This window comes from Anser cygnoides, chromosome 4 (assembly GCF_040182565.1).
Source record: "Anser cygnoides isolate HZ-2024a breed goose chromosome 4, Taihu_goose_T2T_genome, whole genome shotgun sequence".
In the NCBI taxonomy this organism is placed as follows: Eukaryota; Metazoa; Chordata; class Aves; order Anseriformes; family Anatidae; genus Anser; species Anser cygnoides.
The window spans coordinates 25,549,690-25,574,504 of NC_089876.1; the positions used below are offsets into that span (position 1 = coordinate 25,549,690).

At 34.6% G+C, this 24,815-nt stretch overlaps 1 protein-coding gene across 7 annotated transcripts in view; it reads right to left on the minus strand.

Moving 5' to 3' along the window:
• LOC136790664 (phospholipid-transporting ATPase IA) overlaps positions 1-24,815 on the minus strand; it is a 103,720-nt gene that overhangs the window by 22,248 nt on the left and 56,657 nt on the right. For all 7 annotated transcript variants that reach the window (XM_066995819.1, XM_066995817.1, XM_066995818.1 and 4 more), the window contains 9 exons: positions 20,094-20,266; positions 15,897-16,080; positions 15,640-15,750; positions 10,098-10,172; positions 9,837-9,959; positions 7,325-7,403; positions 5,787-5,848; positions 1,458-1,514; positions 858-965 (listed from right to left, as the gene is read on the minus strand). In XM_066995819.1, coding sequence (XP_066851920.1) covers positions 858-965; positions 1,458-1,514; positions 5,787-5,848; positions 7,325-7,403; positions 9,837-9,959; positions 10,098-10,172; positions 15,640-15,750; positions 15,897-16,080; positions 20,094-20,266 — 972 coding nt within the window. The remainder of the gene's footprint in view (positions 1-857; positions 966-1,457; positions 1,515-5,786; positions 5,849-7,324; positions 7,404-9,836; positions 9,960-10,097; positions 10,173-15,639; positions 15,751-15,896; positions 16,081-20,093; positions 20,267-24,815) is intronic.

The window sequence follows — 24,815 nt, forward strand, 5'->3', positions numbered from 1 at the left end:
CCTGTGAACAGTATCTTTCTGAAACAAGCAGGTATTCTCAGTTTCTGATTTCCAGTAAGACTGCACACCTAACTTTTCAGCTCAGGAAGTACTGGCCATTCCCAGAAGCAGACATGAGTGTCTGGAAAATTTATACTAAGCTTCAGATGTTTCTGGAACTGAATAGATTTGAGAATTTTAAAGTTCCATTGGATCATGACAGGCAATTGTGCATCTTTTGTGGATTCAGTCCTATTTGCAATAGTTAGAGTGGTTTTACACAACTAGGATAATAAATGAAAGAGAAACCAATAATTACTGCCAAAAAATTAAAGATACAGTACAATAATAATGCAGTCCAAGAAGCACATTAATTGAAAAGTAAATGTATGCATGATGATCAGCTGCTCATGCAGTGTTGTGGCAACTCAAATTTCTCAGATATACTAACTTCAAAAAGTTAATAAACATGTAAAATTGAAGATGTAAGGACAGCCTTAACCAATGTACTAACAATGTACTAATCAACTACATGTACTACCTCATTATAAAAAAATCTCCTGCTGAATAAGTGCTGTAATTCTGAATTCTGAAATTGGTTAAGACTTCTCTATAGAAAATTAAAACTTACTAAAAATCTGTAAAGCAGCTTACTTGTCTAGTCTTCCTTCCTAGACCATATAAACCCAACCTGTTACAGAAGAGTAAAAACTCACTGTATTTTAAATAAACATGACTACCACATTGAAGGTATATACAAAGCAAACATCTTATATAGCTCTTAGCTAGGAGAAGGATCCAATAAAGATGAGACCCGTACTAAAAACTGAAACAATATTATTTGCACACATTCGGAGATTAGTTAAAATATACTTTACCTCTCCTGACATATCAGGTGCCATAGGAATGACTGGCCACAAAGAAGAGTAGATTCCAAAAAACACTATCCAAAGTGCTATGCTGCCCCAGATAGCTATATGGCTGAACTGTTAAAACAAACAAGGAAAAAAAGCAAACAACACAATCATCACAGATATATTATCATATAAAGATCTTTTCTACTTAGTACTTACAATGCATTTCTGATATACTGGGTGAAATTTCCATGCCTAGTATTAATTTAATTCTGTTACTTCAGTTAGCTATTTCTTAAAGCAAGATGATACTTTCAGCAGTAATGTCACTGAATTTTAAACCAATTTAAGCTCAGTTAGAACCTGTTTACAGTCACTTATTTTTTATAGTTTAAGGATTATTTTAAGCCTTATCACAAAGTCCTCATTTTTCAGTATTCAGCATTTTTATTTTTATATGTATATTCTGTCTTTCCATGCAGTTACCACAATTTAATTTGATACTGTGGGGAAGACCAGCAAATTGTAAGGACATAATATAATAAGTTAGAAAAAAAAACAAACAATTATTCATCCATCATATTTTATAGTGCATTTGAGAATATGATAAAGACATTTGCTTACCAAAGTCCAATATGAGGTCTCTAATCCCGCCTTCAAACACACAGTTAGAACCACAAACTTAAAAAGAAAGGGAAGGAGAGAGAGAAGAGGGATTCTTACTTAATGGCAATCTTACGTAACACATACAACATTGATTTGTTTGGTTATCTTTCAGGAGAACATAGAATAAAAGGTTTAATTATTTTCATACTTTATGTTGCATTTACTTGCATAAATGAAATGAGAGAAAGGATGATCAATGTCTTCAATTTAAATGGGATTTCGATAATAATATTCAACAAAGTGCTGTGTGTGTCAGTGCGCCTATGCAATAGGTTCGAATGCACCAATGCATTAGGATCCAAACCCAGGTTAGTAAAGCAAAGTGCAATAATTTCTATGGACCTGCAGAAATTATGGAATGGCCCTTCTGATTTAATAGAATCTACTCCAAAAACGTAGAACTCTCAGCAGCCTGGAAGTAAAATTCTTTTAGACCACAGGTAACTGTTTTTTCCCTCTTTTTGGTACATGTGTAAGTTTAGATCTGAGGTTTAAATGCCCATTTGAAATGACCATAGCAAAATGCCGGTATAAAAGTACATCCAAGTAATGAGCTAGTAAATACAGTACTGACAATTAGCTTCCACTAATAATCTTCATTCATTTTATCTAGAAAACCCTTCATTTATATTAAGAATCTTAAACGTTTCCCTTGCCTCCTAGAACTCTGCCTTTAACTGAGTTGATAGTTGCTGATTCTATGTCATTCTTCTTACACAGAAAGGTTTGTGAAAGCTGTAGTCCACTTCATCAGAGATGACAGCCACACTATAGCTATTGAGGAGATGACTACAACTGTCTACACAAAGACAGATTTGGAAGATCTAGATACAGATTCTCTTGAAGTTACTAACTATGCATACTGACTTCCTCCAGGATTATGGTTTTATTGCTCCCTTCTCCCCTTGATCCAAACTAACAATAGCTCACTGAATCCTACCCAGGAAACGAGAAATTAAACTCGTATTTTGTATAAAACATTGAGATACAAAGACCTCTCAAGAATAGTTGTACATATATTTTCATGGTACTCTACTCCTATTTGAAATTTATGTTTCAAGAAGTAGTTTCAGGACAAGATATGAATCTGTGCATGTCCTGGACTTTGTTCATGGATCCAAAGAACCTATATTAATTTCTGAATCCCTTTACTACTGATTTTTGCACAAGTGATGAATGTAGACTTCTTAAAAATGGATTAAAAGCAGTAAGAAGAATGAAGGATAACTTAGCCCTATTATTTTGATTTTCCAAAACAGTGAGTGACAACTGTCAGTGTACATACAACTTCACATTGCAAAAATTTTTTCCTCCCTCAGAATTTGAAAATCTCTCAAATCTTCATGTGTGCTCCAGACCTCCTTGAATTCCTTCCTGTGCAAGGACAGGAATACATCAACTGCAGTGATCCTCCCTCCCAAAACTTTCAATGTAAAAGGAAGGAAAATGTGGAACCTGGAAAGCAAATGAAAAAGCAGGTTGTTCTGGACTTATAATGGTGAAATAATGGTTTCTTGGGAATTCTTGGCCATTCTGTAGGTTAATAACATGCCATTAGATTCTTAAGATGGTGAAATTTCAGCTCTCCAAGTTGAAAACCAGTTACAGAAGGCGACAGAAGAATTGCACTGTCAGTTGTGACCTCTGTTTTAGCATTTATGGGTACAGCTTGACAAAGAGTAATGAGCAGCTCCATGTTACTATATTGAAATTATCAGAAGTTAACTGATTTCTCAAGGCAGTGGAAATGTTACTGTAAATCTGAAAAACAAAGCTTTAATGTTTATGAGTCACCCGATATCACAGATGACACCCAGATGTTCTCCACTACCCTAAGATTTCAAGACTCAGCCATTAGTTGATGGGCGACAGTCCAAATGACAGCACTTTTTGAACATCCAGTTCCATAGTATCTAGTGTAATCCACTAAACTCTCAGTACAGCATACGGAACTTGTTTTCTCCTGGTGCCAAGCCTGGCTTTCAGAGGGAAAAACAGCAGAATTACTAGTTAGGATGAATTTCGGAGATCGTTTCAGGATATAACTTCAGCTGTGGTTGCAGCGCTATGTTGAGTAATTCGGTTTAACAAGTGTACACGGCTAATCCACTACATATGACGGCCACTGTAATGAATGCTTTAAGGGTGAAAGTGGATGCTGGCTGTCAGAAATCTTGGCTCAGGTCCTAGGATAGGTGTCGTTATGCAAGTCATGTATACATACGTAAAACTCACAAAATAAACTAGCTGAACTGAGCCAGGTTGCAATTTGTAGGTAAAGTAAATAATGAAATATCCATAGGGTCCAAACCTGGTGCAGAGAACCTCTCTCCCCAAGAAAAACCTGTTTCACTTTAAGTAACAGGTTATTCTAGTAGATACTCTTTTGAAGTATTTCTCAATATTGGAGAAAGCAGTGACAGACAATCAGATAAATGACTGACTTCTAAACTCTCTGGTGTTACAAGATCATAATACAAATAGGTGATTTATGTCAGTTGAGCTACAACAGTCAGGACTGAGCTATGACAATGACTGTGACCTTACATCTTAATAAAATTAAGACTTGCACAGGAAACACTTACCCAGGATATTCAATCCATCCCTAATGGAGATCAGTTCATCATATGACAGACTGCATGATCAAACATGACTACTGCTGATAAAATGTGCTATGCTTGCCTTTTGGACAGGAAAAGTATAGAATGGATGAACTTTTAACAGAATGTGTTAACAAAGAATTCTTCAGTGTGGCCTGAGACAAACAGTTTAAAGTCCTTGTACAGACTGGCAGAAGAAACATTTTATTTTAACTGCCACACCAGTAGGAAATGCACAGATTGGGCTCTGGTTATTTTCTTTATGTTCTCACATGGAAGTAAAAGGAACAGGATTGCATGTGCCCTTGCTAAGAAGGATGATGGTACTCTTGGGTGCATTACATAAAATATTGCCAGCAGTTCAAGAGACGTGATTCTTCTTCTCTACTCAGCATTGGTGAGGCTGCACCTGGAGTACTACGTTCAGTTCTGGCCTGCCCAGTATAAGAGACACCTGGACATATGGGAAAAAAGTCCAATGGAGGGCCACCAAGATGTCCAAAGGACTGGAGCACCTCTCCTAGGAGAAGAGGATGAGAGAGCTTGGGCTGTTCAGCCTGGAGAAGAGGAGGCTCAGAAGAGTGGGGGGACCTTATCAGTGTGTATAAATGCCTGAAGGGAGGGTGCAAAGAAGATGGAGCCAGGCCATTTTCAGTGGTGCCCAGTGACAGGACAAGAGGCAATGGGCACAAACTGGAGCACAGGAGGTTCTGTCTAAACATCAGGAAGCACTTTACTGTGAGGGTGAGAAGCCCTGGCACAGGCTTCCCAGAGAGGCTGTGGAGTTTCCTCCTCGGAGATGTTCAAAAGCCACCCGGACATGGTCCTGGGCACCCTGTTGTGGGTACCCCTGCTTGAGCAGGGGGGTTGAACCAGACACCCTCCAGAGGTCCCTACCAATCTCAACCAGTCTGCAATTCTGTGAAAAATTAATTACACTCAACTTTGAAGAACAGAGGAGAGTGAACACAAGTCTAATTCTGTTTCTCAGAGAGTTCCTGGAAAACCCTCACCTGTTGGTTAAGACTGATATCTAGTAAGTGATAAACAGGTATTTAGCTTCACCAATTTATTCAATGATACATAAAGATTAAAAGAAAAAACAATAATGACTAATAAGTACAAGTGTAAAAGAGGATTGCTGTTAGGTGTGGGTCAAGTGTAATTAACTCTGGCACTTTGGTTGCCTCGGAAGAAAGATCCTATGTCTTAGTTCCATGCAGCTATACCTTTCCTTCAAGTTCCTATTATTAATAACAGAGGAAGTACAGAACTGTATCTTCTTAAGTCCACAAACCAGCCCACATCCAGTAACCCAGGATTTCTCCAATGAGGAAACTTACCTTAAATTAAGCAGTGTATTAGTTTGGGAATTACAGTTCCTGCTATTTCAAAAATAGACAGTTTCCAGTAACAGAGAGATGCATGTTCTGCATCTTTATTTTATTAAACTACTCTGTTTTGGAATCTGGAATTAGAATGCAAAAGGTACTTCAAGGTTTTTCAAAAAGTCATCCAAGTGTAATTTCTTATTCTTAAGGTACTACAGTGAATCAGGTCTTCCATACAGAGAATTGCAAAAAAAAAACACCAAAAAAACCCCAAAAAAAATCTCAGTAAGAGTTAAAGATAGAGCCAATAAAGATAGTCAGCTGATAGAGCATTGTATAGCCATAGCAAGACTTACAGTATAAACAGTGTTTCCCAGAAGCAGATAATCTGAAGTTTTACCGTTGCCAAATACAGTACCTGGGAAAAGGAAACAGACACTTCAATATCCACGACAGCATTATATATATATAAACTCTTATTTTTGGTACGAAAGAGGTGGCAGCAGCTTCCAGAGGGTAATAACAGAGGTTTTCACCTTGAACTGTAGTAAACAGTAGGAGATCTACAAGTTTTACAATTTTTAGTACTTTAAAACTTTCAGTCAGTTCAGACTTCAGGAGGGCCACTTGCTGACTGTCAGCAGGTCAGTTCTAGCTCATGGGCTGCAAGCCTGAGAGGCCTGCATGGGAGTGCTCTCTCAGAAACCTCACAACCTTACCCAAATATCTCAGCTTTGCCGTTAACACATGAACTCCATTCTGCATCACTGCATACGCTCAAACGTTTCTGCATTGTGTAATGCATCAATCTCTCACATGGGTTAGCTACAGCTTTGAATTTGGATCGCAGTCTGGATTTGAGGCTGTGGTTTTAGTGTATGAATTAACATTTTGGGACCTCCTTTTTCCTGGGCTGTCTATGACCCTCTCCATGGCAATCAGCTGCCACTGAACATGCATCAAAATGGCTTTTTAGAGAAAACAGGCTGCTACCTACTTTCTGGTACTTATCAGAAGTCATTATAGAATACTGAAAAGTTTTTCCTTTAACGTTTTTGGGCACAAGCAGCTGTGACTGTCTCACTCTTTAAGGTCAACCACGTACGTACAGTTCCTAACATCATTCCTACAGTTCCAAAATGTCCATGAAAACATTTCTGTCACCTGTACCAGAGCAGACTGCCTGGTGGTTATCAGGGAAACTGAGATAACTACTAGATGTACAGAAAAGTTGCTGCATACACACTATTATTATTATTTAAATTGAAATTTTCTACAGTGTGGAAGCAAAACCAGCCCACCCCTACTGGAGCTCCCATACACACAAGTATTCCCAGAAACTGGAAAGAGTGCTTTCAGTCTGCTCTAACAAATACAGTGTTGTCTCCCAACTGTCCCATTTCCTTCTGCGTCTCAGGTGCATGTATGACAGCTGAGTGACAGCACTGAGCCATCCAAGATATCTCCCTTGCATCTGTCACAATCCTACTGATACAGATGTAAACTAATGGGTTGATAGGCAATAAAGGCTAGAAAATATAAGAGACAATGCAAAGAACTGTAGTAATTTATGATTTTTTAAGTACTTAACACAGATTATTATATAAAAATTACATAATTAAAAACAATTTTCTCCGTATTGTTTCAATTTACTTCAAACATATTTATATAGTTTTAGGTACATGATTACATGCATGTAATATTACTCCTACTTTTAAACTTACTTTAAGTAAAACATTTTAAATAGACTGCATCTGCTTGAGTTCTAGAAATGGTATCTTGACACTTGACCACACAAAACTGTTAGTATTAACAAAGCATTACTAAGAAAAAAAGGTATTTAGAAATTTAGTACCTTTGAAGATTTATATTTTTATTTTTTCATAACACTTACCGTGCTGGAGGGCTTTTAGTGGAAACCAAAACAGAATGAATGAGTGGAAGAGGCCATTTAAACAATGAACCCAGAAAACCTAAGGGAAAAGAGAAATCCATGAGAACCATTTGCAATAAACTAGCTCTGTGAACCCTGACCTTTCTTTTTATCTGTGTGTTAGATTCACAAAATGTGTTTCTGTCAGGCCACCACTGTGAAGTAATATAACTGACAGGCACTTTCTGCCTCTTAGCTCTTCATGGGTCATTTGTTTATTTTTTGTTTTGAAAAAAAGTGTGTATTATCTCCTCCTTTTAATTTCAAATCAGAAGGGAAATTAAAATGTATGCATATGGGAATACCATCAGAAAAAATAAGCTAAACCAGACAACTGGAACTATTGCTGCATTCTAATTAGGGAACTAAAATTACTTCAGTTTTTATAATTTACATCTCGTGTAATAAGAAATAACAGAACAATAACTCCAAGTTCTATGTATACCTGTCTACATATTTCCACATGTAAAGAAATCAGAAAAGGACAAATAATTATATCTTCTGAAGATTTCTCCTTACAAGCTCCATTCTTGAAGTGCACAGCTTCATCATATTGAACTTCCTTTAATGTGTTTGCTAAATAACTTGAATTTCACTTTCAAACTTATTTTATGTTTTATAAAAAAGTATTTTGAAAAGAACTGTATTAAGTTTAAGCAGAAACAGTCTACTGATGCTTTCTAAAATATATATCATACAAAGATATAAAAAGACTCACTCAAAAATATGTAACCTGTGTCCTTCAGGATAGCAATCGTTTTTTCATTAGCAATGCATTTGACAGTCATAGACTTTAGTGTAACTAACTAATGTGTATTATGAGTTAAGGTGTTCAAACAATTGAAATTAAGTTGCCTGCCTCACAACATTTTCCACAACATCTCAGCCCTTTGTTAGACTATACAACTACACTAGGCTGAATGATCCAATTTACACTCCACCACTTTGCACATTTGAACTTGTGCTGCTCATTAACCTTTGTCTCTCCCTCTTGCTATGTCATTACCAGAAGTTTTTATTTGACAGAAAGCACAGGTGGATGCAAGAAAAATTAGTTCTACTTTTCCATTTTCCTGACCAATTCTTATTGTCACATGCTAATCCTTTAACCTCTGTCATGACCTCATAACCTTTGATCCCTTTTACCATAACAAACATCTGCATCAACATTCAAGGCAGTCATGTTTCCAAATCTTTAACACCAACTATTCAACTTATATAGCTGGGAATTTTGTATACATTTACTCCTAATGAGCATTGTATGGGAACAGCCTCAGAATTTCCAATGAAGTCAACAATACATCTGTGCAATAATAAAAACTGTATTAGAGATATCATTTAAAAACAGAACAATCCAACAACTGTATCTCATGACATACATTATTGTATTCAAACTATCACAACACAGAAGCGATTGTAGCAATGGACCATGAAAAGTCTTGTATTTGTAAAGCATTCACAGTGACACAAGCTATTCCCTGGTTTCCTTACAATTTTCAGGTTTGTTTTTGTGGGTGAAAGGGAAGAAGAAGCAGAATCTAACATGCTTCTGTGAATGGGGATAGTTTAGACGAATAATTCTCTCCAATTTCATAATACAATTGGCACAGACATGAAGCTCAGAACGCTGCATCAGCTCTCCATATCTACTACAAATCATCACTTATAGGCATAGCTAATTCAGTGACAAACTAAAAATGTCTCCAAAGTACATTATGTAATGACATTACTTCAAATGTCCTAATTATATGTAGAAAAATCAAATTAAATCAAATTAGAAGGAGTTCATACAAACGTCACAGTATTCATGAAATTGCAGATTCAGGAAAAAGTTTAATTCTTTTAATACAGATTATTTATGGACAAATCTATTGAAACTGTGCATATTTTATATATAACCCCTACATTCTTGTCCAATTTCATCTCCAAGATGAATGTTGACCATTTTCTACCGAAAGTAGCCTCAGATTTCCTTTGATCCACATTGATGCATTTTTAACTGCCCCCAAGTATTTTTTTTTTCCAAATCTCAAAATTAAACCGTAAAATCACAATTCCAAATTGACAAAGAATAGTACCAAGTCCCTCCCTCTACAAATCTAATGACAGTTTTTATTGTCCTCTGCAACACTTCTCCACAGGCTTCAATAATCCATTTCCATATAACAGTACAAATACATACACACCAATGACAGAGAGGTCTAATCACTTCTGCCTGTAGAAGACAGCTTTATTGCCAGCGGAGGAAAAAAAACAGAGCTGAAAATAAATGCTTGCTGTCCCTTTCCATTTTTACTAAAATTGGATAAATACAATTTGTATCTTTTATAGACAATTATACATCTGGAAACAGTAGCAATAAAAATCCTCTCAATTTTTAACTATGAGAATATGTAGCACAGGAATAAAACAGATAATTATACTGAATTGCCATTAACTTCTGCTTTAATTACATTTGAATTTTTTTATCTACCTTGGTGTTAAAGTCCAGTGCATTTTGGGAAGTCTTATATAACTCAGGATATTTCAGCATGTTTTCTTTCCGGCAAGATCTCTCAAATATTCCAAGAGTTAGTGGAGGCATTGCTGTAAACATCTAGAATATAGATTAAAAAAAAAAAAAACACAACAAAAACTTGAGAGGTAAGAACTTGCTTAAGGATTGCTTGATAGTTGCTTACTCAAGAAACTTTTATAATTATGGTCCAAAATGAAAACACAAAAATCATCTTACCACATTGTAAAGACCTATACACCATCTTTCAAAAAGAATTTGTCCAGAAAAGCCATTGACAAAAGCAAACCAGATCTGAAAAAGAGGAGAACCATATTACTCAAATGTCTTGCAAGGTCTGATAAGCAGATTTTTCTTTGGCTTCACAAAAAGGGGTATTCCTAGAACACATTTACAGCACAGTTGAGAATGTTCTGGTTTAAACCTATATGAAAAAAGTCGTACAAAAACAACATGCTTTCAGAACAGATGATGGGCAATCTAGTCCAGTATGTGAGCAATTCTATCTAAATATGAAAGCATTTCAGGGAGGTACCTATTTTCAGAAGGAATTTTCTATTCTTTAAGCATTTAAGAGTAATTTAGCTCACTGCATTTGTATTGTATTGTAAGTCTTAATGAATTCTGAGAAACATAGAGGAAATAAAAAAGAGGAAACACCTACAGAGGCACTCATCTTCTAATCGTTAACAAACCTCCTAACTTACAGAATTCTTACAGCAAGCTGTAGTTTGGAACTGAAAACTATTACAAATACTCCTTTCGCATAGAAGCAACTCATGAGATCATGAGGCTTTACCAGAGCACTAAATCAACTAAAATGTAATAAATAAGCACTGACTCAGTTACAGAATATTGTAGAGGCAGTTGGAAATCTCTTCTGTTTTGTAAGTTTTATCACTTTTTGCTTAATGAATAAAAAATTTAATTTGAAAAGAAAGATGACACACTTTCTCATGTTTTTCAGCACCAGCATACAGCATGACCACCTTATACTTCTTACTTCATGTTTATATTAGCTCAATGACAGAGTGGAGAAGAAGCATGTCACTGTGCAGAGACTGCTACAGTGCACATTTCAGACGACTTCATTATGAAAGTATGAATTACTACAAATTAACTGTTTATCAGTATGTACACAGGCTGGCATCCAGACAACCAGATCCTATGAACAAACTCATATTCTTTTATCACACGGAGGAATGTCTGAACATTTTTGTAAATACTTTGAGATAGAAAAAGAATGGAAGTTAGCAACTATTAGCACTAAAAAGGAGAATAATAATCTAGTTAAAACTGCTGTTTGTATAACCAATAAAAAAGTAAATTTTTTATGTCCAATTATTGGAACATGACTTTGTACAAAATTACAAACATTAGAGCCTACAATACAAAGATATAAAATACAATGAAGTTTTAGAAGTCTTCTTTAGAAGTCTTCTTAACTTAATGCTAAGTTACTTTTGTTGCAACAAGCATTCTACTTTTTTATGTTACAGTGTATTAATGGAAAAAGCAATATTATTTTACAGAATTGCTTTATAGCAGTTGATGAATCAGATTTTTATTAAATCCTGTGTATTTTCATTTTGGATTTTTGAAGCAGGAGTTACGATTCCACTGTGGTAAATGTAGAAGACATTTACTAGCAGCATTTTCTCAGCAGTTGAGTAGGAGGGAATGAGTGTTTGTTCATCACTAAACATCAGCACAAGTTTTTTGATATTTTACATTAAGCTAAAAGCGTGAATCTAATCCCGAACCTCATCACTACTGTTGGATACAAGTTGTGCTCCTCAACCACCTTCTCTCTTTTCAACCTTCTGATTACAAGGAGTTCCTACATTATTTTACTCCCAAATAGGAAGATGGCTCTTGAGAGGGGAATGAAGGACAGACACCATTACATGATTTACTCCTTTTTAAGATTCTTAATTTGAAAGGGTTTAGGTGATGGAAAAGGACTGTATTAATAAAGAATACATGACTCAGTAACCAGGCATAAACATATACACCTCTTTGCTGGTAATTTCAGGCAGTTTAACAGAAGTACAACACTAGAAATAAAATAAAACAAGTAGACATATATTTGAGCTGTCATAACCAAGGAGTATTTGTAAAACAAAAACAAAGAAAAAAAAACCATTAACTTTCTGTTGTGATTTTGCTAGGCCTAAGTACATATAGTGAATCTATTCCACATATTCTCTATTACTAAATGTAAGTGATGCTAAGTGACAGTTTTAAAGAAATACAAGTATTTTAATTTACCATGAAATGCCATATATTAAGTTGCTAACAAGGCTCTTTGAAATGTTAGGTAGCACTTCATTCCTCAAATAACCTGTTGCTTTCAGTTTTATTTTGTACATAATTTAAGTTAAATTTTTCAAGCTATTAGAACTCTGAAAACTGCAGTTTTACTGTAGAGTTGTAAAGAAATCCTGTAACGAATAACATTAGCTTCCTGAAAGCTTAGCATTTACTTTCTTCCAAAGAAAGCACATAAGTTACAGGCATTTCAGTTAAAACTTTCAGTGTAATAAGGAACTGGCACAACTCTTGGTCAGAATTCCAGATACAGTCCAGGAAGAAATGAAGTTTGGGTTCTAAAGTTCATGCTGAATCTATCAACAAAATGGGTAGAGAACCCTTCAAATGTAGCTAAAAATCAGTGCCCTCTAGTAGAAACCCTACTATTTAGTGGAATACCAGATAGACTGCTATAAGAGAGAGTATTTTAAATATCTAAGAAGAAACATGGATTTGCTTCTGTTTACAAGACAGTATTTGAATATTCATGTTAAGAATAGCTATGGCTCCAAAACAATTAGCAGCTCCGTACAGGGTAGAGGTTAAGGGGAAGTAGAAGCAATGGTAAGTACAGCCCTCATCTCAAACTGTAAGAGGGGAGGAAAGTAAGTCAGATACTTACCCTAACTTCTGAACCTTTGACCCTAGCAAACACCACCCTTAACCTTACATGACAAACTCTACAGAGATGAGTACAGTATTAATAGTGACAAAAAACAGTTTCTTGGTTCACAGTTGGAAATTTAATTATGGACAAGTGTGTTTCATCCTGATTATGATGGAGAATGAAGGCAGCTGTACAGGCAAAATATGACATATTGTACATCATGGTAATTTGGGGGCAGATGCAGATACCTAGGGCGCATGCCCTAAGCAAACTGCTCAAATTACTAATCAAGCACCCCTGCAACAGAAGGAAAGAAGATGGGTGTCTCTGAGAAGCAATTTAGACTGTAAGTTGGGAAGAAGTTCAGATCATTTTGTAGTTCAGTGGTACAGAACTTCTTTGGAAATGAAGGACTTAGCTTTATAGGCTATGCAAAATGAGATGGACCTTGATGCAGGTCTTTACATTGCTAAGTTTTCAAACCATGTAATACAAGAAGGGGGGCACAAACACTGCAGTCTGTATACATACATAACGTCTGCATTCAGTGTATAACTTCTAATGTTATGGGGACTACTCCTACACTAAAGATGAGGTACATATTTAATTATCTATTGAATCATAACAGAGTGGAAGAAAAGTTATTACTGACCGCTTCTAGTTTCTTATCAATAGGAGTTTAAATGTTGATAAACACTAATCAGTGTGCATGAAGTACTACTTTAAACCCTTAGTATTTTCTAAACCAAGAAACTAATGGCACTTATTTCATATCATCCCATAATTGCCTAGGAAAAAGGCTGCATTTTAGATTACATGGAATCTATTATGTTACTCATTTGATTAACACTGAGCAGACATTAAAAAATATAACACACACACATTAAGTAATGGTAGGTATTATTAATTATTGTCAGCTAATAAAAAGAAATTTTAAACAAACAAAAACTTCCAGACATGCCTTTCAGAGTATTATTTTCTAAAATCCAAGACAGAAGAGGTGTGGTCACAAAAGCTCCACAGACGTTTTCCTGATGTAGCATTTCTGCATATTAAGCAGCAGCTTACAAATACTCATTGAGCTCTCTGCTCCCACGCCTGATCTGTACAAAAAACTGAAAAGCGAGATTCAAGACTGGCAGTTGTCCCTTCCAAAGACATTCAATGATGAATTTCTGCCCATTCATTCACAGTATTGACATGAGCTATTAACATCTGTGAAAGATTTTGAGCTGACAAATGTTGGGTACGTAGGAATTGAAGTAGAAGTCTTCTTGTCTTCCAGAAAGGGTGTATATTATATATAAAGGGTCATAATCCGCATAAAAATGATCTCTTTGCCCTTCCATCTGTTCAGCAGGTAGAGACTACTTTTTCTATTATTTTGTATTTTTCCTCTATGATGCCTGTACCTTGCATTTAAGTTTATCAGAAAGAATACAAGTGGTGGGATATTTATATTTTCTTTAAGTTATAAATTTAAATATGTTTGCAGGTGACAATGACATTTAGACAAATTAAGAAAAACAAGGAATATTTTCTAACTCCCAGCTTCATAAGTTTTTCTGTAAACTCAAAGTATACATTAATAGTGCTTTGACTAAAATGTTGAACAATTTAAAAAAAAATTAAGTATTGAGATAAGAGCTACTGCTAATGAGTACTTTTAAAAGTAAGATCATTTAATTAGATATTTTTAAGTTTTTCTAAAGAGTCAATAAACTTGTTGCTACTTGCATTGAAATTTATTTACATTAATAACATAAAGAGGAAACGGAAAATTTAGAAAAATTTAAAAATATGTTAAGAAAAATGCATACTTTCTGGTTACACTTACACAGAATGTATTTTTTATATTTATAACTATAATAAAATACAAAGTTGTAAGTATTTTCAGATATTGCAACAGTATAGGATCACCAACATAAATATCAAAATCAAAAATATTAACCTAATGTTTAGATCGTGTCTAAGAGAAATAGTTTTGCATTTTTAACCCATAGTATCATTGTTAATTTAAAGTTTGAATCAAATATAAATATTATTATTAGACATATTTGGTTATAAGAAAGCAAGGAAGAAGAAAGGAAGAGACTGTTGAAAGGAAGAAGAACAGTAAATGAAGGAGGAAAAACATTTAAAAAAACTGTTAAAAGGTATGTTGAAAATTGTAAGGTTGCAACATGGTCATGAAAACTACAGCTGTACATGCTGTCTTAACTATACAAACCAATAGGTGCACATTTGTCACAGCACAGTCCTCTCATACTACTGTATTTTTCTCAAGATCCCACTCTGCTTAAAATCTCAGGTGAGAAAACTAGGCCAGCTACTTTAAGGAAAGTATTCACTTCATAAAATAGAGTCTAAAGAGGCATGGTTACCACAACAACAAGTAAAAAGTATGCCTCTGTGTAATTAAGCATGTATATAAAAACCCTAAAGATTGTTCTGAACAGCATCGTGAAGTTCAACGGTGACCTGAAAAAGGTCTTCAGTTTGCAAATTAGACAGTTAATGACATCTGCTTTATAAAGAGCTTAAGTGTACAAACCTCTTGGTAAATTTAAGGCTGCTTAGGTACTGAAATGATATGAGAGGTACAGATTTTTAATAAGTATGATGCAGTACAAATATAATACTACATATTTAGTACTTAGCAATAAGACTACTGCTGGGATTTTTTAAAGTAAAAAATAATCATTCTAATATTCATCAGCTTATTGAAGATTCAGTATTAGTGTTTACTGACATTTAAATGCTTCTTAAAAATCATATAGAATAATCGGAAGCTCAAAATAACAATTTTATAAAGTAAAATTTACTATACTGTAAAATTACCTCAATGATATAAAGGACTATGTTCTTGTAGAAACAATACAAGATGCATTTAGCTACTCTGTTATAATTCCAGGCACCGTGAACCAACAACAAGTTCTTCAAATACTTGAACTGCAAAAAATGGGAAACAAACATACATTTAGAACATGTATAGACTGATATTAATCCAATATTAAACTTTACTGTTACTATTTTTTACTTTTATTATAAGTTTGCTATTAAACTTTACTTTTACATTTTACAGTGTAATGACTTACCTGAGCAATTGAGTAGTCTGAAGAATTAGCAGCCTGTAGACCTTCATTTCCACTAATACCAACACCAACATGTGCTGTTTGTATCATACTAACATCATTTGCTCCATCACCAATTGCTAGAGTTACTACCTTAACTTGTTTTTTGACCATTTCTACAACTTCAGATTTTTGAAGTGGAGATACCCTAAGGTATAACAGGGAAAAAAAAATAACACAGAACGTTCAAATGAATGCACTTGCAAAACATACATTATTCCTTAAAAAGGCAATAAAAACAGGTTAACTAACATCCCAGTCACTGACATCATCTTGTTGGTGGCCTTTAGGCTATATGCTAAAAGCATATTTCCTAAAAAATTCACAGAAACCTTGAATTTGTGGAAGCAATACATTAATAGGACTAGAAATATACAAATCAAACAGCAATGGGCCCCTAAAATGCAGTACTGGAAGAAACCCCAACATTGCCACTAACAGTATTAACTTTGCGTAACTGTAGATTGTTTCATATTTAACTTTTATGATTTTTACCTTCCTCTGTTAAAATATTTATTTTATAAATAAATAATAAGATTTTTAAAAGAGAGATGTCAGATGACAGGACAAATGTCAGATGAGGAACAAATGACAAGTGTGTCTATGCTTCCCTTTGCTCACATACAGTATTCTAATCCTCACTGGGTTTCAGTAACGTCCTTGTAGCAATTCTAGTTCTCCTCTCCAAGTATCAGAGAACAGCTTTTCACAGGTCAATGTGGGTGATGCCCCATCAGCTGAAAAGAAACCCAATTCCTATTCTGTGCTAATTAAGTAAAATTTCTTAATCTTTAAGTGCAACAAGTCAGAAAAAGGTTGCATAAAATTTAATTGTAAAAAAATAAAATAAAACATGAAAAATAATACAGACTTTGCATGGAAGGTAGCTATTTAGTTACTTTAATCATCAGCTTATATAACACATGCTATTAGATTTTTGAGAAGGGTACTTGGGAGGTGTACAAACTTGTGGTGAATTTGGGATGAAAGCTTCTGGACAACAATCCCTCAAAAGAATTCTTATGGTCTAAGCATATCAAGAGGTATTTCTAAGAATTTTTTTTTTAATTTTATTTGAACACTGCTGATGAGTCTCAAGACCAGCCCTATCCAGCTGCAGAAGATTCCTTAACTGAGAACTTTTTAATCTTTTCAACTTTCCAGGAACAGCGGCTTATTTCCCTTTCAGAAAACATTACAGAGGCAGCTGGAGGATGGCACTTTCATTGCCAGGTGAAAGCAAAAGTGTTCACTGGATACACCTGAATTTATGAAACCAATAAAAAAATACCTTCCATTCAATTTGTTTACTCTTAGCTGTACATTTTTACTACAGAATAATCAATTCAACGTTCTTGTTGCACACATTAGTCAGAAGCCAATACAGAGTTGGAATTTAGTTTGTCTAAGTCTTTAAGGCAAACATCTGCTTGGAATTAATAACATACGCAGTTTTTTGAAGTGAAATGTCTACTGAGTATTTGTCAGCTTCATCTATGTTATGGCTACTCTTACTAAGAATTCATTGGTAATAAATGCCTCTGAACAAGTGAACACAGTCTGAAAACTTCAAAGAAAGTGATGTAATTTGTACTTTTAAAACCGACTGCTGAAAATTTTCAGTGCTTTTACATGGATGGAAAAGAGGCCTATGCTTTCATTTAGTCAGGATGACATATTTAAGGGATTTACATTAACTTAAAATGATTTTTGTTTTCAGAAAAAAAGTTTTTTGTTTTCATGCTCAGAAACAAGGAAAAGCAATTTTATTTATGGAAGATGGAGCATGAACAGAAAAAAATATTTTGATAGAACTTTGATTTTTGTGAAACGTGATATTAAAAATGCACATACTAGAACAGTGAGTGCTACAAGCAAATATTTTAGTTTGAAACCTGCAGCCAATTTTTAAACAACCACAAAGTATGTCAGAGCATATACCTAGACATGCATTGAAACCAGATGATCTAAATGTATTATGGAAATACAGAAGGGGTAAGGAAAATGCTACTAGAACAGAGACCTTCCTTTTGTTGTTTTATCACAGAAAAGTTAGCAATAAAGGGCAACTACACATACAAAATACACTAGAATGGTTTCATAGTTCAAAACAACAATAATGTCTCTTCAAACAGCACGAAAGATAGTTTCAAATCGAGGAAAGAAGAAAAAGGAACAGTGTTGACATAGCAGTTCTACACCCATCTACTGCTTGTTATTTGTTATAATGAGCAAAACTGGAAACAACAAAACAAGTACAAAACTCCAACTTTCCGTCATTGCCATCAGAAGCATGTTTATACACAGAATAAACTGTGATCAGTGTAAGACCTTAGTTTGAAGAAGTGTTTCATCTGGGAGCTTGGCTACAAAGCTAAGGCTTAAAAATAAAAAAAAAAAACCTAAAAAGTCACAAGCAGAACACACTACTTGACAGAAAGTATAGGAAGATCATATGATCCAGGTATTTCTTTGGATGCTATAAACCCATTTACTTTTCCTTTTGCAAGGCAGAAAAATAGCTCTACTTTGAACATACCCATTTTGAGATGAAAGTTTTATTTTAATGAATATCATTAAACTCTGTACCTGAACACAAGCACCTTCTACTTACTTATTAATCAAAAGACAGCCTACTAAGGTATATTTACAACAGTTTTTGCATTTGCGCACTCCACGCCTCTTCCTTCAGATAGATAATAAAATAGGTAGATAATAGGCAAGAAGCTTAATTTATTGAAGGAAGATCTGAATTTTGGAAGAAGTGATGCTGAATTCCAAGAATTACTTTGTTCTTGTACAAAATCCAGACTTCCTTTTCCATAGATTCTTTTTCTAAAGCAATTATAATCAGAGTACCCTACATAAAACAAAATGGAACTGCATGTAACCAACACACAGACATCTCTAAAACTTCCAGAAATACATTAACTCTGAAAACTCACATTTATGGCACTTTTATATTGAGAAACAGCAGGATATTGGGATTGTAGACAAGCCTGAATACTTTGTTTCTGAATTTACTACTCGTGTTTTAATATACCCACCAGCTTTTTCCATACTACTACAGAGGTTAAAATAGTGAAAAATGTTCTGAGAACATTAACTGGCTATCCTTGTAATAGTTACCTCAGACACTGATGAAAATAACAGCTATTTCCACAGTTCTGGATTTTTTTATTGCATTTCTAATAAAGATATCCTATCTGTGTTGCCAATGATCTTGTAAAGAAAAGTCCTCGCTTCTGCTGACAGATAAATCGCTTGGGCTAAGCCAAGTTCTTTGAAAGTCAACAGGAGCAGTTCTTATTTATCTAGCTACTAATCACCCAACTTCCCTTTTAGTTCAGTCATTCGAATGTAGAAGAGGTGATGTACTACTCAGGAGATGTTTGTGGTTTTTGTGTTTAAAGCCGTAAAAATGCAAGTAGGCCCCAAAACACACAAGCTATCAATTATACAGTCCTTCCTTAATATAAATACAAGAATGTTAAAAGGCAAGCCAAACTGCTTTTATATTGTTTATGTTTGAAAAATGTATGTATTTCTCTTTAATTGCAAAAAAGTTCCCTTGTTAAGGTAAGCCAAGAGCTCCAATAGCTGATGTTTACAGGAAAAGATTAAATGCGTGATTGCATTACAAGAACTCCAAAACAATTAGGAATAATAGTAGTAATAATAAAAAGGTGTTTCCATCAACTTCAGGAAATACAAATCACTCAGCATAGTACCTTTAACATTTCTGTGCACTTTCTGTACAGTGTAATCTGTGACTTAGAGAAAAGGCAGGGTTATAAAATCTTGCCTATGGAGAAAACTCTACAAAAGAAACCAGATGTACTGAAACCTGCAGTTAACTGCAGTAACAATTTAAGGTTAAGATCAGTGTCTTAATCTTGCTGAGACTATTCTTTATGGATAACATGATTTTCCTGCATATATGCAACGTCAGTAACTTGGTTTGGCAGGTATACTCCTGTTTCAGGCTTCACTACAGAAATATTTTGCTTGAATGATTGTATTTGAGAATGTTAGCAACTATGTTTTTTTATTCCATAGTTAGAAGACATGGATATAAATATTTGCTCTGACACAGAAACAGTTTTTTAATTATTATTTGTCAATAAAAATATTGTAGAGAAAGAATAACGTCAACCTTACCTGCAACAAATAACCGCTTTGCATGACAAAGCCAAATCCAGGAAATACTGTCTCACTCCAAATGTCAAAGCATATTTCAGAGATTTACCGTCAATGATGAGAGCAAAATCATTTTCCTTCCTTAAAGCATCTCCAAGAGTACTGCAATGATGGCTAAGCGTCTCTCTTGTTCCCTATTGCACAAAAAATGTGTTGATTATTTTTAATTCCTACTATTTGTAGGTCTAATAATTCCTTCAGCAATCAGAAACACTGGCATACACTTGAGGAAATTTTCTTTTGATAATGCTATCAAATAGATGGTATCCATTAAAAAACAATTTGCAAATTTGCAGCAGTTGTGCCATTAGAAACCACAGTACAAAAGGTATGTAGGATTGCTCTCACCCTGCCAAAAATATCTAAATTGCTGTGGAACTTCTAATGCCCTTTGAATGGCAATAATAGTTGCATAAATGATTGCAAAAAGATATTACTAAAATACGTCTTCTTTATTTCTATGGAAAGGAAAACTCACATACATAGATACTGCAAGAAAAAAATTTTGTTCACAATTATAAAAAAAAAGGTCCTAAACATTTTGAAAAAAAGTAAAGAAAATTTCAAAGATGGTTCACAATACAATTACATGCATTATAACCAAAAGCTCTAGCTATCAGATTAAATTTACATTTTAAGGTAAGGCAGCATCAACTACACATCATATTTTGCATTTTTTCAATTGCTAAAGGAATTTTGATTCACATTTGCTCATGTCACTGTTCTGTAAGGCAGTACTAAGAATTTCAGATTATATTCATTATTCATCTGTACTTATGCAGCAGTATTTTGTATTTAGGCTGCTTTGGGTAGGTCTGGTTAATTACAATACAGGTCTACCACAGAGTGACATGGAGTTTTCATGAAGAAAAAAAAATGCTTGTCATATGTTTTACAATGAATGGCCTTCATAGAGCTACAAGATTTTCTTCAAGAAAGATCAAAATTTATGCTTATAAAAAATTCAATCTAACAAACCGTCACATCCTATGACAACAATATAACAACCAAAAAATTGTGCTACTCCTGTGATATCAGGCATATGTAAATAGAATTTGGTGTAGCCATCTAAAAGGAAAACATCAAGGAGAATTACAAATCTCAAACACCCTGATATGAAACTTATGATACTGTTTTCCCACCCAACTTACTCCCATAATCTGGACATGCTGTTGTCTATGGTTTTGGCCTAATTGGCTTCTACTGGCCTTCTAAAGATTTATCTAAAGGTTTATCTAAAAGAAGATAAGGCTGATGGGAAATTCTGCACTTCAAGTTTCCTGTCTTCCCCTCTGTAGAAACTTCAAGGTAAAGGAGGTGCCACTGTGCCACTTTTTTTTTTTTTTAGTAACACTTCAAAACATCTTAAAAATGGACAACTTCTGTAACTATTTTGCGGAGTGTCTTCTTTTATTAAGAAATATTGCAATGTACAAAAAATATCAATTTTTCCTTATCTTCAGGGATTACTTAGCTTCTGACAACATTTAAACAACACAATAGCCTGTACCGGTAATATTCTTCTCATCTATTGTTTCTCCATCATACATTCAGTATAAACTCTCCTGTTTAAATTGCCCTTAATTTATTTTTTAATCACAAACAGACATGATGTCAGGTATTTCCAGGCATGCCACAGGTTAAACACCCACCCCCCCACCCCCCCAAAAAAAACACACTTCTGACACTACAAGTTACTTACCCCAGCTGTAAAATTCCTTTGCGGGTTCTATGCTCTATGTCAGCTCTATGCTGAAATCCAGTGCCTTCAATTAAAAGCATTACCAGAATATCCCTCATTTACTTCTACACCATTCCTATCAAGTGTTTCTCAGTGAAACTGAATGGCAATCAAACTATTTTCTAGTTTCAGTTTGAAGCTCACAACTGAAAGAATAAAACTATGTTTTCTGTCCATGACTAACAGTACTATACTGACATTTAGCAGCCCAAGAAGTTAATGTGGAGGCAAAAATCAATTCCAGTGTTCTTTTATGTAAGAACTTACTACCAAAATCACATTTTGTTTGTGAAGCTAAGATGATGTTCCTGGGAGCGGAGTCTCAATACAAATAATGTTGCAAAAAAATAGAAATATTTAAATGTTTTCTGGAAGTGATTCCAGTTCTACTTCACCTAAGGGATGCTAAAATGGGTGGGTGGGTGAACTTATTTTTCTTTTAATTCCATAAATAAGGGTATTTCTTCATACAAAGATCTCTTTCTACAGCATATTTTTTGGAGACAGTTCATGGAGCTGGGACAAAACTAAACAAACTTTTTTTTAAACTCTGATTTCCTGTGTTTTGCATGCTAAGGTTGTAATAATGACCAAACTGAGGATACATTTGTTCTGTTAACTGTTTTACATGTCTTAGGGACAGGGGACACTGCCTGTCCCTGAAGGATCAGCATTGAGCTAGCTCCTTTTTAGAAAACACCACTGGTATATAAGAGATATTGTGCTATAACTATAACAGCAAAGGCAAGAAGAATCCAGTATCACTGCAATGCCATAAAACAGTTCTCTAAGGTTGTAACCACACAGGTCCCACTACACTGTGGGGCAGGGAAGTTCTGGGCAGTCCAAGATTCTTACAACATGATACCATTTGTTCTCTAAGGTTTCATGGCTGCTTAGCTCCTCCTGTACTGAGGGAACTGGGTTGTCCAGCAGCCCTCAAGGAAGCACAGTTCCACTGCACGGTAGGGCAGAGTCTCAGTATGAACGATCTAAGCTGCTAAAAAGCCAAAGTTTTGGCCAATATCCCTTAAAAGATAATATTACAACTAATTATTATGGCCTCTTGCCAGCTGTTTTGGCATGCAGAAAAGAAATAGAAATTGCATCCACCCTTACAGCTGCATTGACTGAAGGCTCTGTGATCACAGCACCTCTCTCACCATCTTCGGAGGCCCACTTTGCTCCCACAGAGATTTCAAGGCAAATTTTGACTCAACCAGTCACACTAAAAATAGAGACTGACATCCATTCACAACCATACAAGCAAGGAAAAACCCACAGGTAGGAGACAAGGTATATATTAACCAAACGGTGAAACATACACCATCAAATAAGGAAGAAAGCTTTTAACACAGCCACTTGTTAAAATATTGGCACACATTTATTATTATTATTATTATTATTATTATTATTATTTTAAATAAACCTCACCTCTTGCCCTGAAACTGATTACCACATTTACTTATTCCTGAAAAAACATGACGTATATCTTCGGCACAGATGGATTTGCAAGTGACCAGTTTGCAAATGCAATTTCAGTTGCCATGACATCTCCATTCCCATGTAATGGGAACTTACTTCATGCATGCAGAGAAAGGAACTCTTGATCTCTACACAATCTAGATACTTCAGTTTGAATACCATTATTCAGTATTCAAATTCAGTTTGAGTACCATTATCATATTAGATAATACAGTTTAAGAATAAAAAAAAATATACATTTTAAAAATACATTGCTTAAAGTATATTCATTCACATTTTTTAGTCATCACACTAGAAATAGTTAACGTGCAATGCTTGGTTTCTGAGTTTTTATTGGACTCCTTTTAGAAGTTAAATAAAACCACCTCACTTTATTTCATGACATATGAAGACATACAAAATAGTCAATTCTTTGTATTTCAAATCCATTGATTAAGTATTGCAATAGTTCTGAAATCCATTAGTCTATGTATTATTAATTCTTACAGATTGGTTGAGGATTGAAAAACTCAAAAATTAAGGGTTTGAATCAAAAAGTTTTTATTTTTTTCATACCAACAATCGGTGATCACAACCCTTCATAAGCTATTCAAATAAGTAAACTAAGAAAAGAAGAAAATCGCCTCTCTCACAAGCTATTAGTGTCAAAAGTTGCTTACTGTATCAGACTGGTTCCAAACATTAATGAATAGCTGCTGCCTGTTCTGTGTTTGGGGTTTTATTTTCAATTTTTATCAGGAAAAATATATTGCTTAAAATAGGTCATATTTAAAATAAAGTTATTGTGATTAAGTTCACACTGCAAAGTTGAAAACGTTATTTTAAGTTGCTCAAAATATTTAAATAAATACTTAATTAAAAAAAGGAGAAAGTATTTTTAAGTCATGTTATAGCCTACTTTTACATGCCAGCACTGAATGCTCCAGTTAAGGCATTCCCCTCTTGCTGATTCCCATACTTCCCTTTCACTTTTCTCTCCCTTTCTTTCCCTAAGTCCAGTCTTAAGCAACCCAAATAACATAGAGTAAGGTAAGCTTAGTATAATGGTTTTTCCTGAAGCCTTTTCGACAGTAATTTTTCCTGATGAGGGAATTCTTCCACTTTTAAGCTCATTTAATGCTCCCTTAGAGGTAATAACAAGAATTATGTTTCCCCCTCCTTCTCATGGGATTTTTCACTTAACCTTGCATTCTTACCTTATCGAAAGAATCTCTTCTCTGTGAAGCGCTGTTGGTGGTTTTAACCCTTACCTGTACTTCAAGATCTGATTACAATTCCAGCTGTTAAACTACACAAGTACTTTTTGCCAGATACTAGGTATGTAAAGACCAGCATTAGAAATAAACTCAGAATTAGTTTGTTTGGGTACTACTACAAGCACCTAGCTTTGTGCCTGGATGGATAGAGTCATTACACTATATGGAATTAGCTTGGTAATCATTCTGAAGTCTATTTGT